The sequence below is a fragment of the Bos mutus genome, chromosome 26, assembly GCF_027580195.1.
Source record: "Bos mutus isolate GX-2022 chromosome 26, NWIPB_WYAK_1.1, whole genome shotgun sequence".
Lineage (NCBI taxonomy): Eukaryota > Metazoa > Chordata > Mammalia > Artiodactyla > Bovidae > Bos > Bos mutus.
Genome location: NC_091642.1, coordinates 15,059,702 through 15,080,618, shown reverse-complemented (window position 1 = coordinate 15,080,618; position 20,917 = coordinate 15,059,702). Strand labels below are relative to the sequence as shown.

General features: G+C 40.7%; 1 protein-coding gene across 2 annotated transcripts; it reads left to right on the top strand.

The window, feature by feature from the left end:
• The first annotated feature begins 583 nt into the window (after positions 1–583).
• Positions 584–20,482, top strand: PNLIP (pancreatic lipase). Of its 2 annotated transcripts, none has more exons than XM_005904580.3 (12): positions 584–629; positions 2,178–2,332; positions 3,082–3,204; positions 5,067–5,201; positions 10,052–10,163; positions 11,654–11,773; positions 11,861–11,980; positions 12,482–12,600; positions 15,395–15,524; positions 16,824–16,932; positions 18,000–18,164; positions 20,419–20,482. In XM_005904580.3, the coding sequence occupies exons 1-12, from the start codon at positions 584–586 to the stop codon at positions 20,480–20,482; spliced, it is 1,398 nt and encodes a 465-aa protein (XP_005904642.1). The 2 variants fall into 2 exon arrangements, with proteins under 2 accessions (XP_005904642.1, XP_014336556.1); XM_014481070.2 differs by having other exon boundaries at positions 2,178–2,347.
• The last annotated feature ends 435 nt before the right edge of the window (positions 20,483–20,917 follow it).

Here is a 20,917-nt window from a genome sequence, read left to right as displayed (position 1 = left end):
TAGTATTTGTTGTCAAGACTATGGCTGTCAAATCCGTGGAAACAATTTAGTTTCACACATACCCACAGACCAGCCCAGAAAACTGTAAACTAAGAAAGGGATAGACCAAAAACTTCACTACAATGAACTTATGATGATTCTAACTATTATAATCCCATTAAAACAGAAGGACAGGGAGGCCTGGCGTGCCGCGATTCATGGGGTCGCAAAGAGTCGGACATGACTAAGTGACTGAACTGAACTGAACTGATTCATATCTACCGTTTTCTCATCTTTCGAAAACTACGGTGGAAAACTTTACTTACTCTATCAGTCATGGTTTATTTATGACTAAAATTAGAAATACACCCTTGGAACCTCCTCTTTTCTCATGCCACTTTTCCATGGCATTGCTCAAAAAGATAAGATTTGCCTATAAAAGGACCTCTAGGTGCTACCTGGCTGTGCGCAGAACTCAACAGAACTGCCACGGTGAGTCTGAAGCTTGTTGTCTAGTTTATTCGAATTTACCCATTCAGACTTGTATTATGCCAGTCTTTTAAAAACTTACCTGGACTCAATTATATTTTAAAATTTTATTTAGATGCTGCTAATCTGGACACTTTCACTGTTGCTGGGAGCAGTCGTAGGTAAGAAAAAATATTTTTGTCATGCTGGAAGAGACTTACTGCTCAATACTTGGAAGAAAGTCTTCAACAGCTGAATTCAAGCCACTATGAGGATGAGGAATAAGTGAGTAGGAGAGATCCATGATTAGGAGCCTAGGTATTGGGAGTAAGGCTGCTAGGTAAAAGCTAAGACACCCCGTTAAAATTGAATTTCAGATAAAACCAAGAATATATGCCACAGTCATATAAATAATAAAATTTATCATTATAAAAATAGAATTTAAATTTATTGTTATTTTTACAATAAAAATGTATTGTTTATCTGAAACTCCAATTTAACTTGGATTTTCCTTTCTAAATTTAGCAATCCTAGCTTGGAGTCATGTGTAGACTTTGAACCCGGGTTCCACCAGCCACAACTGTAATTCCCTGAGCAAAATTCTTAACCTCTCTGTGCTTCACTATCTTCATCTGTCAACTGGGCATATAATACCACCCCTACTGTAAGATAATTGTGAGACGTAGGTATGATAATGTATGTAAATCATCTTGCCTAGTACCTGGCGCATAGTAAGTTTTCAAGAATGCAGCCCCCACAACAACTGCTACTCCTACTGTTAATGGTGTAACTCCTGGATAACCCTTCCTTTGCGTTGTTCTTTTATGGGTGCAGAGTTGTGTCAAACCATGGACTTTCTTTTTATTTTAATTAGATTAATTAATTAATTAATTTTTGGCTGTGTCGGGTCTTTGTTGCTGCACTGGCTTTTCTCTAGTTGTGGCGTGTGGGCTTCTCATTGCTGTGGATTCTCTTGCTGTGGACCATGGGTTCTAGAGTATGGGGGCTTCAGTAGTTGTGGTACGTGGGCTCAGGAGTTGTGGCTCCCGGGCTCTAGAGCACAGGCTCAATAGTTGTGGCATGTGGGCTTAGTTGCTCCATGGCATGTGGGAGCTTCCTGGATCAGGGATTGAACCCCTGTCTCCTGCATTGGCAGGCGAATGCTTTACCACTGAGCCACCAGAGAAGCCCCACCATGGGCTTTATATTTGATTATTTGTGAGCAGCCTTTTTCATCACAAGAATTTAGGATGTCTCTAAATATATCCAGTAGGGTGAGACCTAAATACTCACCCAGGTAGATATATAAAGTTTGGACATTTGCATGAAACTTAAGCTCTCAACCCCAAACCCAAAGTCAGAAGACGGTTGCAAGAAGGTAAGCACTTCATCCCTTACTCCACGGCCTGGGGACACAAAGCTACTCCTTTCTTGGGCACCGGAGGCCCAAAGAAGACATCTGAGTTGAGAGTCTTAATCAAGCCCTAGCATGGGACCGGACAGGGACAGAAGGGGAGTGAGGCGGTCCTACGTGGTAGAAACAAGAAGTAGCAGCATGTCCTTAGCTGGGATGTTGTGTGTTGAAGTAGTTTTGTGAGTGTGTGGATAAGAAGGTATCTGAGGATGTGGAGGAAGAAAACATGTCACAAAAAGTAATTTAACTCAAACATTGGCAGGGAGACCATTAAAAAGAGCATTCTGGCGAAACTAACACTGCTGTGTGATTGCAGGAAAAGAAGTCTGCTACGATAGACTTGGCTGCTTCAGTGATGATTCCCCTTGGGCAGGAATTATAGAAAGACCCCTCAAAGTATTGCCTTGGTCTCCAGAAGAAGTCAACACTCGCTTCCTCCTATACACTAATGAGAACCCAAACAACTTTCAAGTAAGAACACTCATTGTTTTCAGAACTAAGTTTCATCTGTTTCATGTAATAAGGATACTGAATTTTGTCTTCTGAAAAGAACAAGTCACACTGTGGAGATTTTTAGGGCAGAGAGCTTAAGTGTTATTTCATCTAACTTGTTTATTAAAGTCTTGTTTGATAACTTGTTTAAAGTAGCCATTTACTTAGTATTATTCTTATTCTACCTCTATGGTGCATTTAACACAATATTCTAAAAATGGTTATTATATATAATCTCCAGATGTTATGTGCAATCTCCTAACATATTTTGTATCTATGAAATACATACATATGTAGTTTTCCATTGGTCAAAGACAAGACCCCACCACCAGTATTGTGGTGTTGTTGTTTAGCCTCTAAGTCATGTCCAACTCTTTGTGACCTCATGGACTGCAGCACGCCAGGCTTCCCTGTCCTTCACCACCTCCCGGAGTTTGCTCAAATTCATGTCCCTTGAGTCCGTGATGCTCTCTAATCATCTCATCCTCTGCCTCCAATATTATAGCAGACACGTTACCCAAGTGGAGCAAATGCAAAAATTTTACAACATCTGGAAAGGAGTGACTTGGTAATGTTTGGAAATAGCTTGGTTGTAATGAGAGACTCTTTACTCCCAAGGACCCCGAGACTCAGTAGTCTTCTCCCACCTGCCACTTCCCTCCTCGTACAGGCAGCCCTACTGGGTACTCTCAGAAACTTGACGTTAAACATTTTTCTCCCCCAAACAGGAAATCGTTGCAGATGAATCAACCATCGCAAGCTCCAATTTCAAAACAAATAGAAAAACCCGCTTTGTTATTCATGGATTCATAGACAAGGGAGATGAAAACTGGCTGCAGAGTATTTGCAAGGTGGGACTGTAAATCTATTAAGGAAGTTGTTTCCAGAGTGGTAATTAACAAGGCAAGGCCCCAACAGTCAGGACAGATTCCTGTCAGCAGGAGGTTGGAGTCTCCTCTGACCTCACTGGGCCTGGGGTTCCCAGAGGAGGTCCAGGAGGTGACACAGGGTGCAGGTCAGACCAGCAAAGCTGGCAGGCATGTGGTGGCTCTAAGTAGCGATTATTTAGTAACTAATACAGAGATATTTCAAAATTTTCACAACAGACGCTGCCATACTGATGCAGCATTTGTTGCATTGTCGATAGCTTTCATTTCTTCAATAGGTTTGGATTTCTCTGTGAAGAACTAAGATAACTCATTTTGCCCAAACTAATTATTTTCCTATGATTTTCACTTGCTACTCGTTGATCTCCTATAGTAGCGATAGCTTGAAAAACTGTGTAGATTTTCATTTCTGGCTCCTGTTGTTTCAACAGTAGTGATCCTATTTTCTTGAATTTGTCTTTGGCTATGTGCCCTGTGATAATGAAGAATTAAAGGACAGAAAATCAAACAGAGTACATTTTCTGAGTAACTGCTAGTGCTGGAGGAACATTATTGTTGATTCATTTCTTCATCAAGCTTTTGTGGCCAACTGTGGCACCAAGATGCGGTCTTTTCTTTAAAGGTCTTATTTCAGGCCTGTCTATGACTCAAATTAAAGGCTGAATTAACTTCAAGAGAGTTTTGACTGATCCTGAAGGCAGTTAAGATTAGAAATAATCAGTAAGGCCACAACTTGTCTTCTAAAATACTTTATAGTTGATTATTGAGCTGGGGGAGGAGGGAGGGTAAGTAATAGATTTATATACTACAGTGAAGAAAAGATAAGTTTACCATTCTCAGCTCCAAAGGTATGTAGATTTTCAGATATATGTATAGTTTATTTTTGAGATCCCAAAGGCAGCTGTGTTTTTCTTGCATTTGATTGGCTTTGGGCATCAAGATGGAGGAGTGAGTAGGTTAAATTAGAAGAACAAATGCCCTAAATTCCAGTTCTGACTCTATCCTCGGCTAACCAGGACACTAGCAAATTGTTGCCCCTCTTTGGATTTTACTCTCTGTAAAATGAAAGAGTTGGAGATGGATTCTAAGATTGCTTCATTCTCAAATTCTTCTTGGCAAAAAGGTGAGGATATGCATAAATACATACACAAATAAACAAAATTTCTGCCAAGTCCAGCATTCATGAAACTATCACTGATCCTCACATCCAGTAGATATCTGGAAGGTTGTATTTTTATGTGAAATAACTTCAGTGATGTACAATAAAACACATTCATACAAAAACTTAGATTTATCTTTCTATCATGGAAAAGCCTATTCATTTGCCTTCAATATCTTTATTTAAAGGGCCCTGACACAGTCTTTCACTTATTCCATTATTTAGTAAATATTTATTGAATACCTACTATATGCCAGGAACTGTCTGAGGCACTGAGGATACATCAGTGGACAAGACAGGTGATGTCCTGGGGTGCATTCTAGTAAGAGACAATGTAGTCTTGTGAAGCTGATGATGCACTAATGAGACAAACCACTGTACCACATTTTATGCACCTTTCCCCAAAACAAACATCCATGCATCTGTTGTGTAGACATCCCAAGAATCCATTTCCCATTATGGCCAAATCTCTAGTTTAGAGCCAGTGTTAAGCTTTAAAAAGTATTCTGTAACTGTAACAGAAGTTTTGTTTACTGACTTCAGGTTAAAAAGTGAGCATGATATTGTGTAGGTCAAGAAGAGAGTTGATCCTAGAGTTCCAGAGTGTTAATTAGGAGTTAGTTAAGATCCTGAATTGTTTACTAATTTACGGTGTCCCTCCCACCAGAACCTGTTCAGCGTGGAAAGCGTGAACTGCATCTGTGTGGACTGGAAAGGCGGCTCCCACACAGGATACACACAAGCCACACAGAACATCCGGATCGTGGGTGCGGAGGTGGCGTATTTAGTGGATGTTCTTAAGGTAACGAACTCTGGGTTACATAAAAGCCCATGCACATGGCTGTCTGAATTCTCTTCCCCCCAAATTGCTGCATGTATGAGAACTGATAAAATATTTTTTCTACTGAGAGCTGCATTCTCCTGATTGAAGAGAAAAATGCAAAAAAAAAAAAAGAATCTTGATTTAAGCTTCATCAATTAAATCAATTTGACCTTCATCAATTCATCGCCCATTAAGTGGAAATTAAACTAATTTTAAGTGCTATTATTCAAGCAAACCAGGTAAGGTCTATCTACTGAATTCCACTGTTAGTTTTTTTAACATAACCAATTATTAAGCCAAGTTGACATGATAATTAAACTAGGGGTTTTGTTTGTTTGTTTGAAGAGAAGCACAGTGATAACAAGTTAACCTGATTTGCTAACTAAAAACTTAGAAAATATGAAACTTGAAAAAGCTTAAGTAATTGCTTTCATTATTCTTTTCTTTTCTCTCTTTTTTTTCTTTTACTTTTTTTAAAAACTGAAGTAAAGTTGACACACAATATTCCAATAGTTTCATGTGCCAATATATATAATTGCAATGTCTGGTTCGTGGATACAGCAGAACATTTATTGATTAAATTCACCATCCACATGACTATGGTTTGTGGCACCCCAAAACAATTACAGTAGTAATATCAAAGGTCACTGATCACCATAAGAAATACTATAAAAATTTTGAAATATTCTGACCATTACCAAAAAGTGACACAGAAACACAAAGTGAACAAATGCTGTTGGGAAAATGGCGCAGTTGGACTTGTTCAAAGCAGAGTTGCCAGAATCCTTTAGCTTGTAAAAAACAAACAAACAAAAAACAACCACAGCATCTGTGAAACACAATAAAGCAAAGCTCAATGAAACACAGTATGTCTGTACTGCATCTTCTTTATGCACCTATTGATAGACTCTTGGGTTGCTCCCATAGCTTGGCTATTGTAAATAATTCTGCAATGAACATAGGAACGCATGTATCTTTTGGAAATCATGTTTTCATTTTCTTAGAAACAGTACCCAGAAGTGGAATTGCTGGACCGTATGATAGTTCTGTATTTAATTTTTTAAAGAACCTCCATACTATTTTCCATAGTGGCTGTATCAATTTACATTCCCTATGTCCATTCACTGACATACTTGAGGATTCCCTTTTCTCCATATCCTTGCCAACACTCAGTATCTGTTGTCTTTTTGATAATAGCCATTCTGACAAGTATGAGGTATTGTCTCACTGTAGTTTTGATTTGCACTTCCCTAACCAGTCCATTCTGAAGGAGATCAGCCCTGAGATTTCTTTGGAAGGAATGATGCTAAAGCTGAAACTCCAGTACTTTGGCCACCTCATGCGAAGAGTTAACTCACTGGAAAAGACTCTGATGCTGGGAGGGATTGTGGGCAGGAGGAGAAGGGGATGACAGAGGATGAGATGGCTGGATGGCATCACTGACTTGATGGACGTGAGTTTGGGTGAACTCCGGGAGTTGGTGATGAACAGGGAGGCCTGGTGTGCTGCGATTCATGGGGTCACAAAGAGTCGGACACGACTGAGCGACTGAACTGAATGATTAGTAGACTGACTAGTTTTCTGTGATTATGGTTTCAGTGTGTCTGCCCTCTGATGCCCTCTTGCAACACCTACCGTCTTACTTGGGTTTCTCTTACCTTGGACATGGCGTATCTCTTCACAGCTGCTCCAGCAAAGTGCAGCCGCTGCTCCTTACCTTGGACGAGGGGTATCTCCTCACCGCCACCCCTCCTGACCTGTAACATGGAGTAGCTCCTCTCAGCCCTCCTGCCCCCGCGAGGCCACCGCTCCTTGGATGTGGGGTAGCTCTTCCCGGCCGCTGCCCCTGGCCTTGGGGAACTAAAAAGCCTCTTGATGAAAGTTAAAGAGGACAGTGAAAAAGTTGGCTTAAAGCTCAACATTCAGAAAACGAAGATCATGGCATCCGGTCCCATCACTTCATGGCAAATAGATGGAGAAACAGTGGAAACAGTGTCAGACTTTATTTGGTGATTGCAGCCGTGAAATTAAAAGACACTTACTCCTTGGAAGGAAAGTTATGACCAACCTAGATAGCATATTCAAAAGCAGAGACATTACTTTGCCAACAAAGGTCCGTCTAGTCAAGGCTATGGCTTTTCCTGTGGTCATGTATGGATGTGAGAGTTGGACTGTGAAGAAAGCTGACTGCTGAAGAATTGATGCTTTTGAACTGTGGTGTTGAAGAAGACTCTTGAGAGTCCCTTGGATTGCAAGGAGAACCAACCAGTCCATTCTGAAGATCAGTCCTGGGATTTCTTTGGAAGGAATGATGCTAAAGCTGAAACTCCAGTACTTTGGCCACCTCATGCGAAGAGTTGACTCATTGGAAAAGACTCTCATGCTGGGAGGGATTGGGGGCAAGAGGAAAAGGGGACAACAGAGGATGAGATGGCTGGATGGCATCACTGACTTGATGGACGTGAGTTTGGGTGAACTCCAGGAGTTGGGGATGAACAGGGAGGCCTGGTGTGCTGCAGTTCATGGGGTTGCAAACAGTCAGACACGACTGAGTGACTGAACTGAACTAAACTGAACTGAATGATTAGTAACCTTTTTCAGTCAGAAGTGGCCACAGTACCACACAATTGAACTCATCTCACACACTAGCAAAGTAATGCTCAAAATTCTCCAAGCTAGGCTTCAATAGTACATGAACCATGAACTTCCAGATGTTCAAGCTGGATTTAGAAAAGACAGAGGAACCAGAGATCAAATTGTCAACATCCGTTGGATCATCAAAAAAGCAAGAGAGTTCCAGAAAAATATCTACTTCTGCCTTATTGACTATGCCAAAGCCTTTGACTGTGTGGATCACAATAAACTGTGGAAAATTCTTCAGGAGATGGGAATACCAGGCCACGTGACCTGCCTCCTGAGAAATCTGTATGCAGGTCAAGAAGCAACAGTTAGAACTGGACATGGAACAACAGACTGGTTCCAAATCAGGAAAGGAGTAGGTCAAGGATGTATATTGTCACCCTGCTTATTTAACTTATATGCAGAGTACATCATGAGAAACGCTGGGCTGGAGGAAGCACAAGCTGGAATCAAGATTGCTGGGAGAAATATCAATAACCTCAAATATGCAGATTACACCACCCTTATGGCAGAAAGTAAAGAACTAAAGAGCCTCTTCATGAAAGTGAAGGAGGAGAATGAAAAAGTTGGCTTAAAACTCAGCATTTAGAAAACTAAGATCATGGCATCTGGTCCCATCACTTCATGGCAAATAGATGGGGAACAATGGAAACAGACTTTATTTTTTTGGGCTCCAAAATCACTGCAGATGGTGATTGCAGCCATGAAATTAAAAGATGCTTGCTCCTTGGAAGAAAAGCTATGACCAACCTAGACAGCATATTAAAAAGCAGAGACATTACTTTGCCGACAAAGGTCCATCTTGTCAAAGCTATGGTTTTTCCAGTAGTCATGTATGGATGTGAGAGTTGGACTATAAATGAAGCTGAGCACCAAAGAATTGATGCTTTTGAACTGCTGTGTTGGAGAAGACTCTTGAGAGTCCCTTGGACTGCAAGGAGATCCAACCAGTCAATCCTACAGGAAATCAGTCCTGAATATTCACTGGAAGTACTGATGCTGAAGCTGAAACTCCAATACTTTGGCCACCTGATGTGAAGAACCAACTCATTTGAAAAGACCCTGATGCTGGGAAAGATTGAAGGCAGGAGGAGAAGGGGATGACAGAGGATGAGATGGCTGGATGGCATCACCGACTTGATGGACATGAGTTTGAGTAAGCTCCTGGAGTTGGTGAGGGACAGGAAGGCCTGGCATGCTGCAGTTCATGGGGTTGCAAAGAGTCAGACATGACTGAGTGACTGAACTGAACTGAACTAAATGATTAGTAATGCTGAAGGTCTTTTCATCCATCTGTTGGCTATCTGTATGTCCGACTTAGAATGTCTATTTGGGTCCTCCCTTCATTTTTTAATCAGATTATTTGGGTTTTTTATATTGAGTTATGTGAGCTCTTTGTCTGTTTTGAATGTCAGCCTCTTATGGAATATATAATTGCAAATATCTTCTCCCGTCTAATAAGTTGCCTTCTTGGTTTGTGATGGTTTCCTTCACTGTGAAAAAGTGTTTCGGTTTGATTAGTTCTGTTTGTTTATTTTTGCTTTTGTTTCTTTTGCCTGCTTTTGACACATCCAAAAAAATATTGCTAAGATGGATGTCAAAGAATGTACTTCCTATGCTTCTTCCGGGTGTTTTATGGTTTCAGGTCTTACGTTTAAGTTTTAATCCATTTTGAGTTTACTTTTGTGTATGGTTTAAGACAGTGGTCCAGTTTTATTCTTTTGCATGTAACCGTCCAGTTTTCCTAACATCATGTGTTAAAGAATCATCCAGTTCAGTTCAGTCTCTCAGTCGTGTCTGACTCTTTGCGACCCCATGAATCGCAGCACGCCAGGCCTCCTGTCCATCACCAACTCCCTGAGTTCACTCAGACTCATGCCCATCGAGTCAGTGATGCCATTATTACTTTCTAATCCAAATACTTGCTTCATCCCCTCAGGACAACAAGTCCTTATACCATCAAAGGTTTCCTCTATGTAGTGAAACAGTAAAAGAGAGTACTACTTCCACCAGTTTAAGTACTAAACTATTGCCATTTTCTATTATAAATGAACATAATCCCTGAAAATTGATTGCTTGGAAGGGGCAGCATGTCTTCTTAAAAGTTGAGTTTTCGGAGCTCTCTCTTTTCTGCCCGTCTTGAATTTTGCCAATTTGAAAACATTCTGAAGGAGTTTTCTTTTCAACAGTCATCATTTGAATACTCGCTTTCTGATGTCCACATCATTGGCCACAGTCTGGGTGCCCACGCTGCTGGGGAGGCAGGAAGGAGGACCAATGGGGCTATTGGACGTATCACGGGTAGGTCAAAACAGTAAAAAGCTGCAAAATTGGACCAGGTGAAGCCTATATGGGGTCTACAAGGATAGAAATTTGACAGAGAGGCCTGATTTTTACCTGAGGAGACAAGTTTTTACATTTTCTGAATTAGGTCACAGGATCAGAGAAATCAGTGTGTTCTGCTGCTGCTGCTGCTAAGTCGCTTCAGTCGTGTCCAACTCTATGCGACCCCATAGACGGCAGCCCACCAGGTTCCCTGTCCCTGGGATTCTCCAGGCAAGAACACTGGAGAGGGTTGCCATTTCCTTCTCCAGTGCATGAAAGTGAAAAGTGAAAGTGAAGTCGCCCAGTCATGTCCAACTCCTGGCGACACCATGGACTGCAGCTGACCAGGCTCCTCCATCCATGGGATTTTCTAGGCAAGAGTACTGGAGTGGGGTGCCATTTCCTTCTCTGAGTGCATTCTGAGATCTTATTGTTTATTAATACTGATCTTTGGTCTACAGAGCCCTGTTTAGCATATAAATACTCACATGTGACTTAACATCTGGCGGTCTTATTCGTATCTATTTTCTCTTTGTCAGATATTCACAAAGGATGAGTTTAGTGAATAAAATAAATAGCATAAATAATAGAATAAATAGAATTAAACCCAAAGAGATCAAAAATGTATTAATTAGTTATATTCTGCTTCCCAGCAATTGGTAATTATTCCAATCCTCATCAACCACAACCCAAGTGGTGGGGACAGATAGTCTGGGAGCCTGGGCTGCCAGAGCTCAAGCTGCCAATTAGATCAAAACTATCATTTTACCAATCTCAGACTGGTTGCATTTAGCCAGTGGATTCATGTATTGGATACCCAGGTCCTGCAAAAACCTTGTAACTTTCTAAGAAGGACTTTGCTTTCCTGGATCTGAGAGGTGACTATTTCAGGGAATGATTACTTACTCTTGCATCTTCCGACTCTGTCCCCAACTCCTGATTCTCTTTTTTTAGTACTTCAGATAAGTTGGTTATATTTGGATTGGTGAGGGCAACTGGAATATTTCTCTTTAATTTGCTGGAGAGAACTTTCCTTTTCACAGTCCATTCACGTCCAGTGGAACCTGCTCAGTCAGGCACTGTGTCAAACTGTGGTCCCAGTGACTGTGAATGCCGAGATCCTCGCCCTCAGGGGCTCTTTAAGCCTGAAAATCTCTCAGGAGTCCAGTGCTATCTCCCGGAGTCTGACCTCTTTCGTTGTAACCGCACTAGTGACAGAATTGACCCAGTGACTAAGTATCCACGAACATTCCATGGCTCAAGGAAAACTCACTTTAAAGCAAATAGTAAATTACATGTAGGTTTCCTTTCAGAAAAGGGTACATTACAGAAGAACTGACTTATCTCTTTGCACACCCTACTCGTGATTACCACCTGCACTTGCACTCGGGTGTGTTACTAGTGAGAGAGGCGAACATGTGTGTCCACTGATCAGACACTGAGATGACACATCCTGTCTGTTTTAGGGTTGGATCCAGCGGAGCCTTGCTTTGAGGGCACACCTGAATTGGTCCGATTGGACCCCAGCGATGCCCAGTTTGTGGATGTAATTCACACAGATGCTGCCCCAATGATCCCCAACCTGGGTGAGTCCCTCAATTCATCCTCCTGGAGTGTTTTTTGAATTTAAGCATTTTCGAGTGTTTTGAGTCCCATATTTTAAAATTTCTCAGGGTTTGGAATGAGCCAAGTTGTGGGCCACCTAGATTTCTTCCCAAATGGAGGGAAAGAAATGCCTGGATGTAAGAAGAACGCTCTGTCTCAGATTGTTGACATCGATGGGATCTGGGAAGGTAAACCTATTTATTATGTACATAAGGAGAGTTCCTTGGGGCAGAATCTGTGTTTTCTTTTGGTAAACATGCTACATATTTTAATATGGTACAGGTGTTACGTTTTCTATAAGCAAGGACTTTTCATCGTATCCCCGTGATACACATTTTCACCAAGGGAAGTGGACATGAGCAGACTACAGGAAAGAAAATGTACTTGTATTCAACTTTCCAAGAATCTAACTCAGGGAATACATTACTAAATTATACTTGTATCTATATGGACAGATCTTTTCTTCCTAGCGTTATTTTTCCATTTCATTCATCTGTGGCATACCTATTATAATCTTAACTTCTGATTACATCTCAAATAATAACAACCCTTCATAAATGATTTTGTTCTGTGACTGCCAGGAGTTTGCACTAATTAGAGAAACCTATTCAACAACTGTGTTCCAAACATGACATTAACTTGGAAAAATAACATCTGTCTCTGATGTGTAATCATGTCTGATTTCAAAGGAACACGGGACTTTGTGGCCTGTAATCACTTAAGAAGCTACAAGTATTATGCTGACAGCATCCTCAACCCTGATGGCTTTGCTGGATTTCCTTGTGCCTCTTACAGTGCTTTCAGTGAAGTAAGTACATCGTTTCTTGCACCTGAAGGATTTTGGGACCATCACTTCTCATGACTGGTGTGGTTCACTGCATGCAGTATACACTCAGTGAATGATACTATATGACTGATACCTTATTTATGCTTTCAATCATACATGTTTATTCTAATAGTGATAAGGCAAGGGAGAACTTTAGAGAGATGGATGTGTAAACTGAAATGCTGTGTCCACCTTGTTCTTTATCACTTCTGTGTGTGTTGAGTAAATGTGAAAACTTGCTTTGGAAATAATTGGAAGTCCAAAATTTATCTCTGGAAACCTGAGCTATGGCCTCAGGACACTGATGACCGTGGAAAAGTTGTCTTAAATGTTAACCTTACAAAGGAATAGGATTGTGGGCATGTGGACCTTTCTGTGCAATCACATAATTGCCCAGGTTTTTTTTTTTTTATCATCTTTTTTGGTAACCTCTGGATATCTAAGTTAGGATCCTTAAATCTGATCTTGAATGTGTGCCTGTGTGCTAAGTTGCTTCAGTCGTGTCCAAGTCTTTGTGACCATATAGACTGTAGCCCGCCAAGCTCCTCTGTCAATGGGATTCTTCAGGCAAGAATACTGGAGTGGGTGGCCATGCCCTTCTTCAGGGGATCTTCCTGACCCAGGGATGGAAGGAACTATGTTTCTTTTGTCTCCTGAATTGGCAGGCAGGTTTCTTACCACTAGCACCACTTGGGAAGCCCTGATCTTGAATATAACATAGCAATTGCCTTTTTCTTTTTTTTTACTATTGCTTTTCCTTTCACTATAATTTTTTTGAATAAAAATGTATACCATGTGTTATTTAATGTGTACCACATGTACATGTTTATTTGTACATATTTAAATATGTAAATTTTAAAGTAACATGCCAGGTGAAGTTATAATTATCAAGCCGTTATACTTTAGCAATGAAGAGAGAGGATCTGATTCCCACTTCCACAGTTAAAAAGGTGAATGATTTGGGGCAAAACATTCAACTTCTCTAAATCACTTTCTTCATTTTAAAATGTAAATAAAATGGTAAATTCCATGTATGTGGTAGGAGGAATTAATGAGATAACATGTTCTAATTACTTAGCCCAGAACCTAAGGTATAATAATTAACACTCAACAAATGTTAGCTCTTATGTGTAAGGGAAAGAAGATGGGTACATATTTTATTTACAATATAGCTTGCATGTACAAGAACATCCTGGCTTCTTTATTTTATTTTCTTCCCAAACCCCCGTTTTCTAGGTAATGGGGAAAACAAACACAGAAGCTTTAAATTCCATCCAGTTAAAACTTGACCTGATTCAATAATATAAACAGTCCTTTTAAGTGATGCTCACTTTTATAGGAAAGCATTTTCAGTTTCTCAGATTTCTCAGCCTTTGGGCCACCTATCTCCAAGTTGATATTGGGCAGGATGATCTTGGTGGTGGTGGTGGTGATGGTGTGTGTGTGTGAGAAGGTCAGAAAGGAAGACTTGGGGATCCACCACATTGAAGGGCTCACTGCTGCCATCTGCAGGTGATGTCTGGGCATGTCCACTCTCACAGGTTGGGTATTTCTTCCCGGCTGACTCCATTTCCCCTTATGGCACCCCACTCCAGTACTCTTGCCTGGAAAATCCCATGGACTGAGGAGCCTGGTAGGCTGCAGTCCATGGGGTCGCTAAGAGTCGGACACGACTGAGCGACTTCCCTTTTCCCTTTGCTGGATGCAGACCTTGAGATTTGGCCCAGTCCCCATCTGGTCCATTGATTCAGGAGTTCACCACTCGCCTCTTCTGTGGGGCAGCCTTGCCCTTTCATAGTAGGTATTTCTATATCTCTCTACCTGTCTACCTCCCCCTGTTCATTTCTGTCCCTCTTTTCTTCCCATCGTTTCTTGATCCAAAAAGAAAGGACATTTTCCTATATGATATAATTTTCTTCAGACCCTCACCTCATGGCTAAGTCTTAATAACCAACTAGAACAAATTCCCTTCACATTGGGAAAATTCTGAGATTTGAATCTTTCAGACCTTGATATGCTAAGTGGGAACTAAAGAAATTGAGAAAAATGACTTTTAAGTCTGTTGTCTTCCCAGTGGATTCTATTTTGTATATCAGAAGCTGATTATCACCTTGTTCTTTCTTTTCAACTTTTCTAAAATAAATTCTGACCACCTAAAACAAGAGGGGGTGTCTTGGGGCAACTGGAGCAACTTCAGAGAGGCAAAAGAGAAAAGGCTAAATATATATATATATATATATATATATAAAATGATCTTAAGTGACTTTTATAATTTTTTTCTTAATATCGTGTTATTTAGCAGTGAACTCGGAGAAGGCAGTGGCACCCCACTCCAGTACTCTTGCCTGGAAAATCCCATGGATGGAGGAGCCTGGTGGGCTGCAGTCCATGGGGTTGCTAAGAGTCGGGCACAACTGAGCTACTTCACTTTCACTTTTCACTTTCATGCATTGGAGAAGGAAAAGGCAACCCACTCCAGTGTTCTTGCCTGGAGAATCCCAAGGACGGGGGAGCCTGGTGGGCTGCCGTCTATGGGGTCGCATAGATTCGGACTGAAGCAACTTAGCATCAGCAGCAGCAACAGTGAACTAGCTGATTTATTGTTGTAAATAATGAGACTCATTTTTAACCTTTGTTGAGGCACCGTTCAAATCTTCTGTTACTATCAGAACAAGATTGGGATTAGAGTATTTGAGAATTCAACAATATGTAGAATAAGATAGTACGCTATTTTTAAAAAGAGCATCCTTGTTCATCATTTGCTTATATTCTCTAGAACAAGTGTTTCCCCTGTCCAAGTGAAGGCTGCCCCCAGATGGGTCATTATGCTGACAGATTTCCTGGGAAAACGAAATCAGAGGGCCAGACATTTTATCTAAACACCGGTGATGCCGGCAATTTTGCCCGTAAGTTCCTATTTTGTCTCAAATTCTCAATACTATGTATTTTGTCATGTCCAGTGGAAATGTGTGAAACTGCTTTCCTGTACAAAAGTTTTAAACACTCCTCTCCAAAATGGAAAAACACTTCAATGCCATGCTTACTGTAAACATGGCTAAATTTGAGGGGCAGAGTGGAATTTAGAGCCTGATCCTAGGTGGCACACTGGCAAAGAATCCACCTGCCAATGCAGGAGACATAAGAGATGAGGGTTCCACCCCTGGGTTGGGAAGGTCTCCTGCAGGAGGAAATGGCAGCCCACTCCAGGATTCTTGCCTGGGAAATCCCATGGACGGAGAAGCCTGGTGGGCTACATCCATGGGGTGGCAAAGAGTCAGACACAACTGAGCAACTGAGCAGGCATGCATGCACGATATCAATTGATACAAAAATAAATTTCTCCACAATTGATACTGGTGCTGAATTCAGGAAGCTTCTTCTGCTCCAGCCTCTTCATACTCTGTTAAAAGTTTAACTGTGCAAAATTACGAGATTTTTTTTTACAAACAGAAAAGTAACTCATGAGAGAGATAGCAGAGGTTATGGAAATGGAAAGGAGGTGACAGATTCAAGACATATCAGGATTGTAGACTTCATGGGTGATGGAAATCAGAAGATGTGGGAACGGTGAGGCCTGGGGACAGACCCTGGGTTTCTTTTCTGGGGTAGCAGAGGAAGAAAACTATTTGTATGGGAGTTAATAGAGTTAACTGCATAATAAAAACTAAAGCTAAATTTTATCACCTTTCCAATTTGGCCCAGGCTAGCTCTAAGCGGCAAAAAATGGCAATTCACTATTGACTGGTACTATAAAATGATTACCATAAGTCAATACAATTCCAGTGATGATGGAAAGTTGACTTATAGAATATTTGAGATAAATGTAGGTTATTTAGACAAAAAGATGATAGTACTCTAAACTTCTGTGATCTATAAAAATGAAATAAACTGATGAAAATATCACATTATCTTTTAATATAAAGTTCTTCTAAGATCCTGAATACATTGTTAGGTTAAAAAGTTGAAAGCAAAATATATTACTTAGTCCCTTGGCTTGAAATCTTTTGACCTTGGGAAGAGTCTGTGTTCCTCCCCCACCCCCTATTGTTAGCCCTCTGAACACTTAGTTAAAGGAATATCCATCTCTATGTGATTAGAACTACCAAAACCAGACAAAAATTATTCAAAATTCAGCAGTAATGGAATCCTGTTTTTGGAGTAATTTTTCTAAAAGTTGATATTTTGCAAATATTTCCCCTTTGTAGGTTGGAGGTATAAGGTGGATGTCACACTGTCTGGAAAGAGAGTTACAGGACACATACTAGTTTCTTTGTTTGGAGATAAAGGAAACTCCAAGCAGTATGAAATTTTCAAGTAAGTAAACTCTCAGCTCCTTAAATATTGCAATCCTTCACACATACAATGTATGTCATGGACATAAGAGTTTATTCATTACCATGTGAGAATGCAGGGAAAGAAAGTTTTTTGCTTTACCTTTCTTGGCTCTTTGGCTAGTCTAGTAATAAAATTAACATAGGCAGATAACAGGAGAAAAGCTAATTTAATCATGTACATATGGGGCTCCTGTAATATGAGACCTACAACCAAACAATTGAGGCTTATATGCCACTCTGAGCTAAGGAGAAGGGAGCAGGGGTCTGGGACTTGAAAGGGGAGAAAGGAAGATGGGAAGACCGAATATTTGGTGAACAAAGGCTTGCTGTGCCAGGCAGAGGCAGCGGGACATGGAGAGGAATTTGGATCCCTGCCAGCTTGTCACACCCAGGCCATATTCCTTGTACTTATCTCAGGCGATATTTCTCTTCCTGAACCAGGCCTTCTACCTAAATTCTTTTAGGCAGGTAAGGGAAAAGTAGAAGTTATTGAATCTGACGAATCTTGATTTTCTTCAGCTCAAAATAGTCCACCTGCCAAAGTGGCACATTCTGGAGAGACTTGCTCTGAACCCCTTCAGAATTGCAGAACTGCCATGTGTCATTAAAAGGAAGATATTATTTCACCCTTGTACCTTAATATGTTTTAGAATTCTGGTTCCTAAGTTTTTCCCCTACTATTTCCTGAGAAAACCACAGTTGTTTATTTTGATGTATGGCATCTGATTTATAATCACTAAGTCATTATTCTACCCATGAAACAACTGGAAAAGGATGACATCATGATGTCATCATTTATTAAATTGTGGGAGGATTGTGTTTGAAGTTTTATCAAAGTAAGGCTGACTTTAAAGTAATATGAGTTATTGATGGCAAATGAACTACCACTGACTGAGCATCCATGTCTGTGTTTATTTAACCATTAGACTGACAAGTGTAGTGTCAATCATCTTACTAGAGATACACTGTAAGCTGGTTTTAGAAACAAATACATATATGTATGTATGTTTATGTATGTTCATGTGTGTGTTTAACTTCACTCCCAAGCGGTACTCTCAAACCAGACAGTACTGAATCCAATGAATTTGACTCTGATGTGGAAGTTGGAGTTTTGCAGAAGGTTAAATTTCTTTGGTACAACAATGTGATCAACCCAACTCTACCCAAAGTGGGAGCATCCAAGATCAGCGTGGAAGCAAATGATGGACAAGTGTAAGTAACAGACATCCGAAGAGCTCGGAAGCATTGTCACATTTGTAATTCTACTCCCACTGAAAAGCAACTCTAAGTTAAATGATCTGCAGTGGTTCTCCTCTGTCTCAGCAGTAGCTGCTCCCCAACACCTTTTATTTCTTTGGGAGAAAGTGTAGAACTTTAGGAAAACAACTTTAATAGATTTGTGGATGATTGTATGGGCTTCTCTGGTAGCTCAGAAGAATCTGCCTGCAATGCAAGAGACCTGGGTTTGATCCCTGGTGGAGAAGGAAACAGCTACCGACTCCAGTGTTCTGGCTGGAAGAATCCCATAGACTCTACAGATCACAAAGAGTCAGATGCTGCTGAGCGGTTTTTGATTTCATTGTGTGATCTGATACAAATTAAGCGTTAGATTGAGAATCTTGTTTCATGAGCCTGACGTGAACAGGTTGGCTTCATTTAGCAGTTGTGCTTTGTGCTACGTGTATGCTCAATATGAGTATCTTCCCCAAACTTCCTGGATTCACCAAATCACCACTTCCGTTACCAGGAAAACATGCAGTGTATCAAAGAACACAAATAGGTTGTCCTGTATCATTGGCCCTTTTAGTGAAGACAAAGATCAACCCTTGGTTCTAATCAAGATTGGAGTGTGCGTGAATCAAAGGACATTTACCATAGGGAATCACTAGAAACAGTGAGTTGAGGATGACGATACTCATAAAAGTACTAATATCAGTCCAGTGTATTGAGTATAACGCCCCATTCCGAGGTACAGAGCTATGTGGCTTCTTCCATCATATCATTCAGTCCTCCTGTAAGTCCAATGAGAAGCTTTTGCTTCTGACAAAGATGGAGACACAAGAGACCAGATTTACCTTCCCACTGAAACAGACAGAAATTCAGACAAAATATATCAAACCACAGTTTTTTAGATACTGAACATTAGGCAACAAAGGAAAGTGATTGCTGAGAGATGATAAACAAATAGTGTAGTCTTGAAATTGTCCTGGCTTACAGCCTTAAGCGAGTAACCAGGATGTCCCACAAAGAGGGAAAATTCAGGCAGAGCCCACTACCTGACCTGAAGAAACAGATCTAAGAATCCAGAAAATCCAAGACAAGTAGATTTCATAGGACTGAGTACCAGCAAGGAGAAAGCTACAGAGAGGGAATCTCAGAGAGCTGGAAAATTTCCTTAAATACTCAGCAGACTGCTGACCAGCACACATGTGTGAGGAAACTAGCCAGGGCTGTGAGTGAAATAGGATGGGAAGGAGAGATGGCAACGGACAGGAGAAACATTTCAAAATAATGGTTATGTTTCGCTCTTGATGGTGGTAATGGAGGTAAGTGCTACTAATATCCTCATTTTACAAATAGTTCAATGAAGTCTCAAAGCCACAATTCAGGGGCAGGAAATCTGACTTCAGCAAATTCTTCACTACCCCAAAACAAATTCAGTTCAACTTTATCAATATTTATTGTGTGCTCTTTGTTTCTTGTGACACTTTTGAGATTAGTTTTTAACCTTTAATTTGCTATTTGCACATCTGCTAGCCATTAAATTACAGGGAAGAAAATGAAGATGAAGAGAAAGAGTCTTTGCTGAGCATGTTTTATGCCTCAGGCATTTACATATGCTTATGTATTTTGTTGGACATCCCTGCTGGTTCAGATGGTAAAGAATCTGCCTGCAAAGCAGGAGACCCGGGTTCAATCCCTGGGATGGGAAAATCCTCTGGAGGAGGGCATGGCAACCCACCCCAGTAAAAAAATGTGCCTCCTAAGTATCATTCAGTCTTAATGAGTAAAATTATCATTTCAGTCGAATATTGAATTAAAATAAGAACACCTGGCCAATGTAATACCAGGACCTCAGGATTTTTACTTTGGCTTGTTTCTTTTTCCTTTTTATTAAAACTGTAGCTGATTTCTTGTCATGCTGTCAACCCTCTTCTTCCTCACTGCATTCATGGACAACATGCCGTATTTAGTAGGTCCTCCAGGGATGTGACTGGTAGATCTTCCCTGTCCTTTGAGAGTCTGATAATATCTTTTCTGTCTGCTATTGCATAGTCACGGCATAAAACTGGAAAGGAAAATGCAGTCCTTTGTACCCAAGAGGTATTCCCTCAGCCAGTATCTAGTCTCAGGCACAAGGTGTCACACTCACTCAGACTGAGAAGAGGCAGAGAAGAGGCTGTCATCACACTTGACACACCAGCTGTGTGCCAGGAAGAGCTGACGTCTTGTTTTCTCTCCCCAGGTTTGACTTCTGTAGCCAAGACACTGTGAGAGAAGAGGTTCTGCTCACCCTCAACCCATGTTAGGAACTCCGGCCATGTGAATACTGAATCTTACTGCTAATAAAATCTGGTGGTAAAGCAATACATTCCTTTTTTTGCCATCATGTCCATTATTTCCAGTGAAATTTTTGGATAATAGGGTTAAAGATCCAAAATTTGGAGTTGGTCTGAAGAACCACAAATAACTATTAAATTTTGCTACATGTTACTTGGCATTTGAACTTGGGAATATCGTTTACTTGATACTGGCATCATGCTCATTATTGATGTTACCGATGTCATTCTGATCACTTAAGGAAGACTTCCAGGTCCAAAATGAGCCTTCTGTTGGTTGTGGGCATATGTGATCAGTACCTACCTTTGCCACTTTTTCCATCATCTTTAATCAAACGATATGTTATATTTTGTGGACCATGTTTAGACAGAGGTATTGTAGGAGATGGGACTAAATGGGCCTTG

Coding starts and splice junctions, on each gene's coding strand:
- PNLIP (XM_014481070.2), top strand. CDS start 584: ATGCTGCTAATCTGGACACTTTCACTGTTGCTGGGAGCAGTCGTAG. Junction 11,981..12,481: donor CATCGATGGGATCTGGGAAG/GTAAACCTATTT, acceptor CTGATTTCAAAG/GAACACGGGACTTTGTGGCC. Junction 18,165..20,418: donor GAAGCAAATGATGGACAAGT/GTAAGTAACAGA, acceptor TTCTCTCCCCAG/GTTTGACTTCTGTAGCCAAG.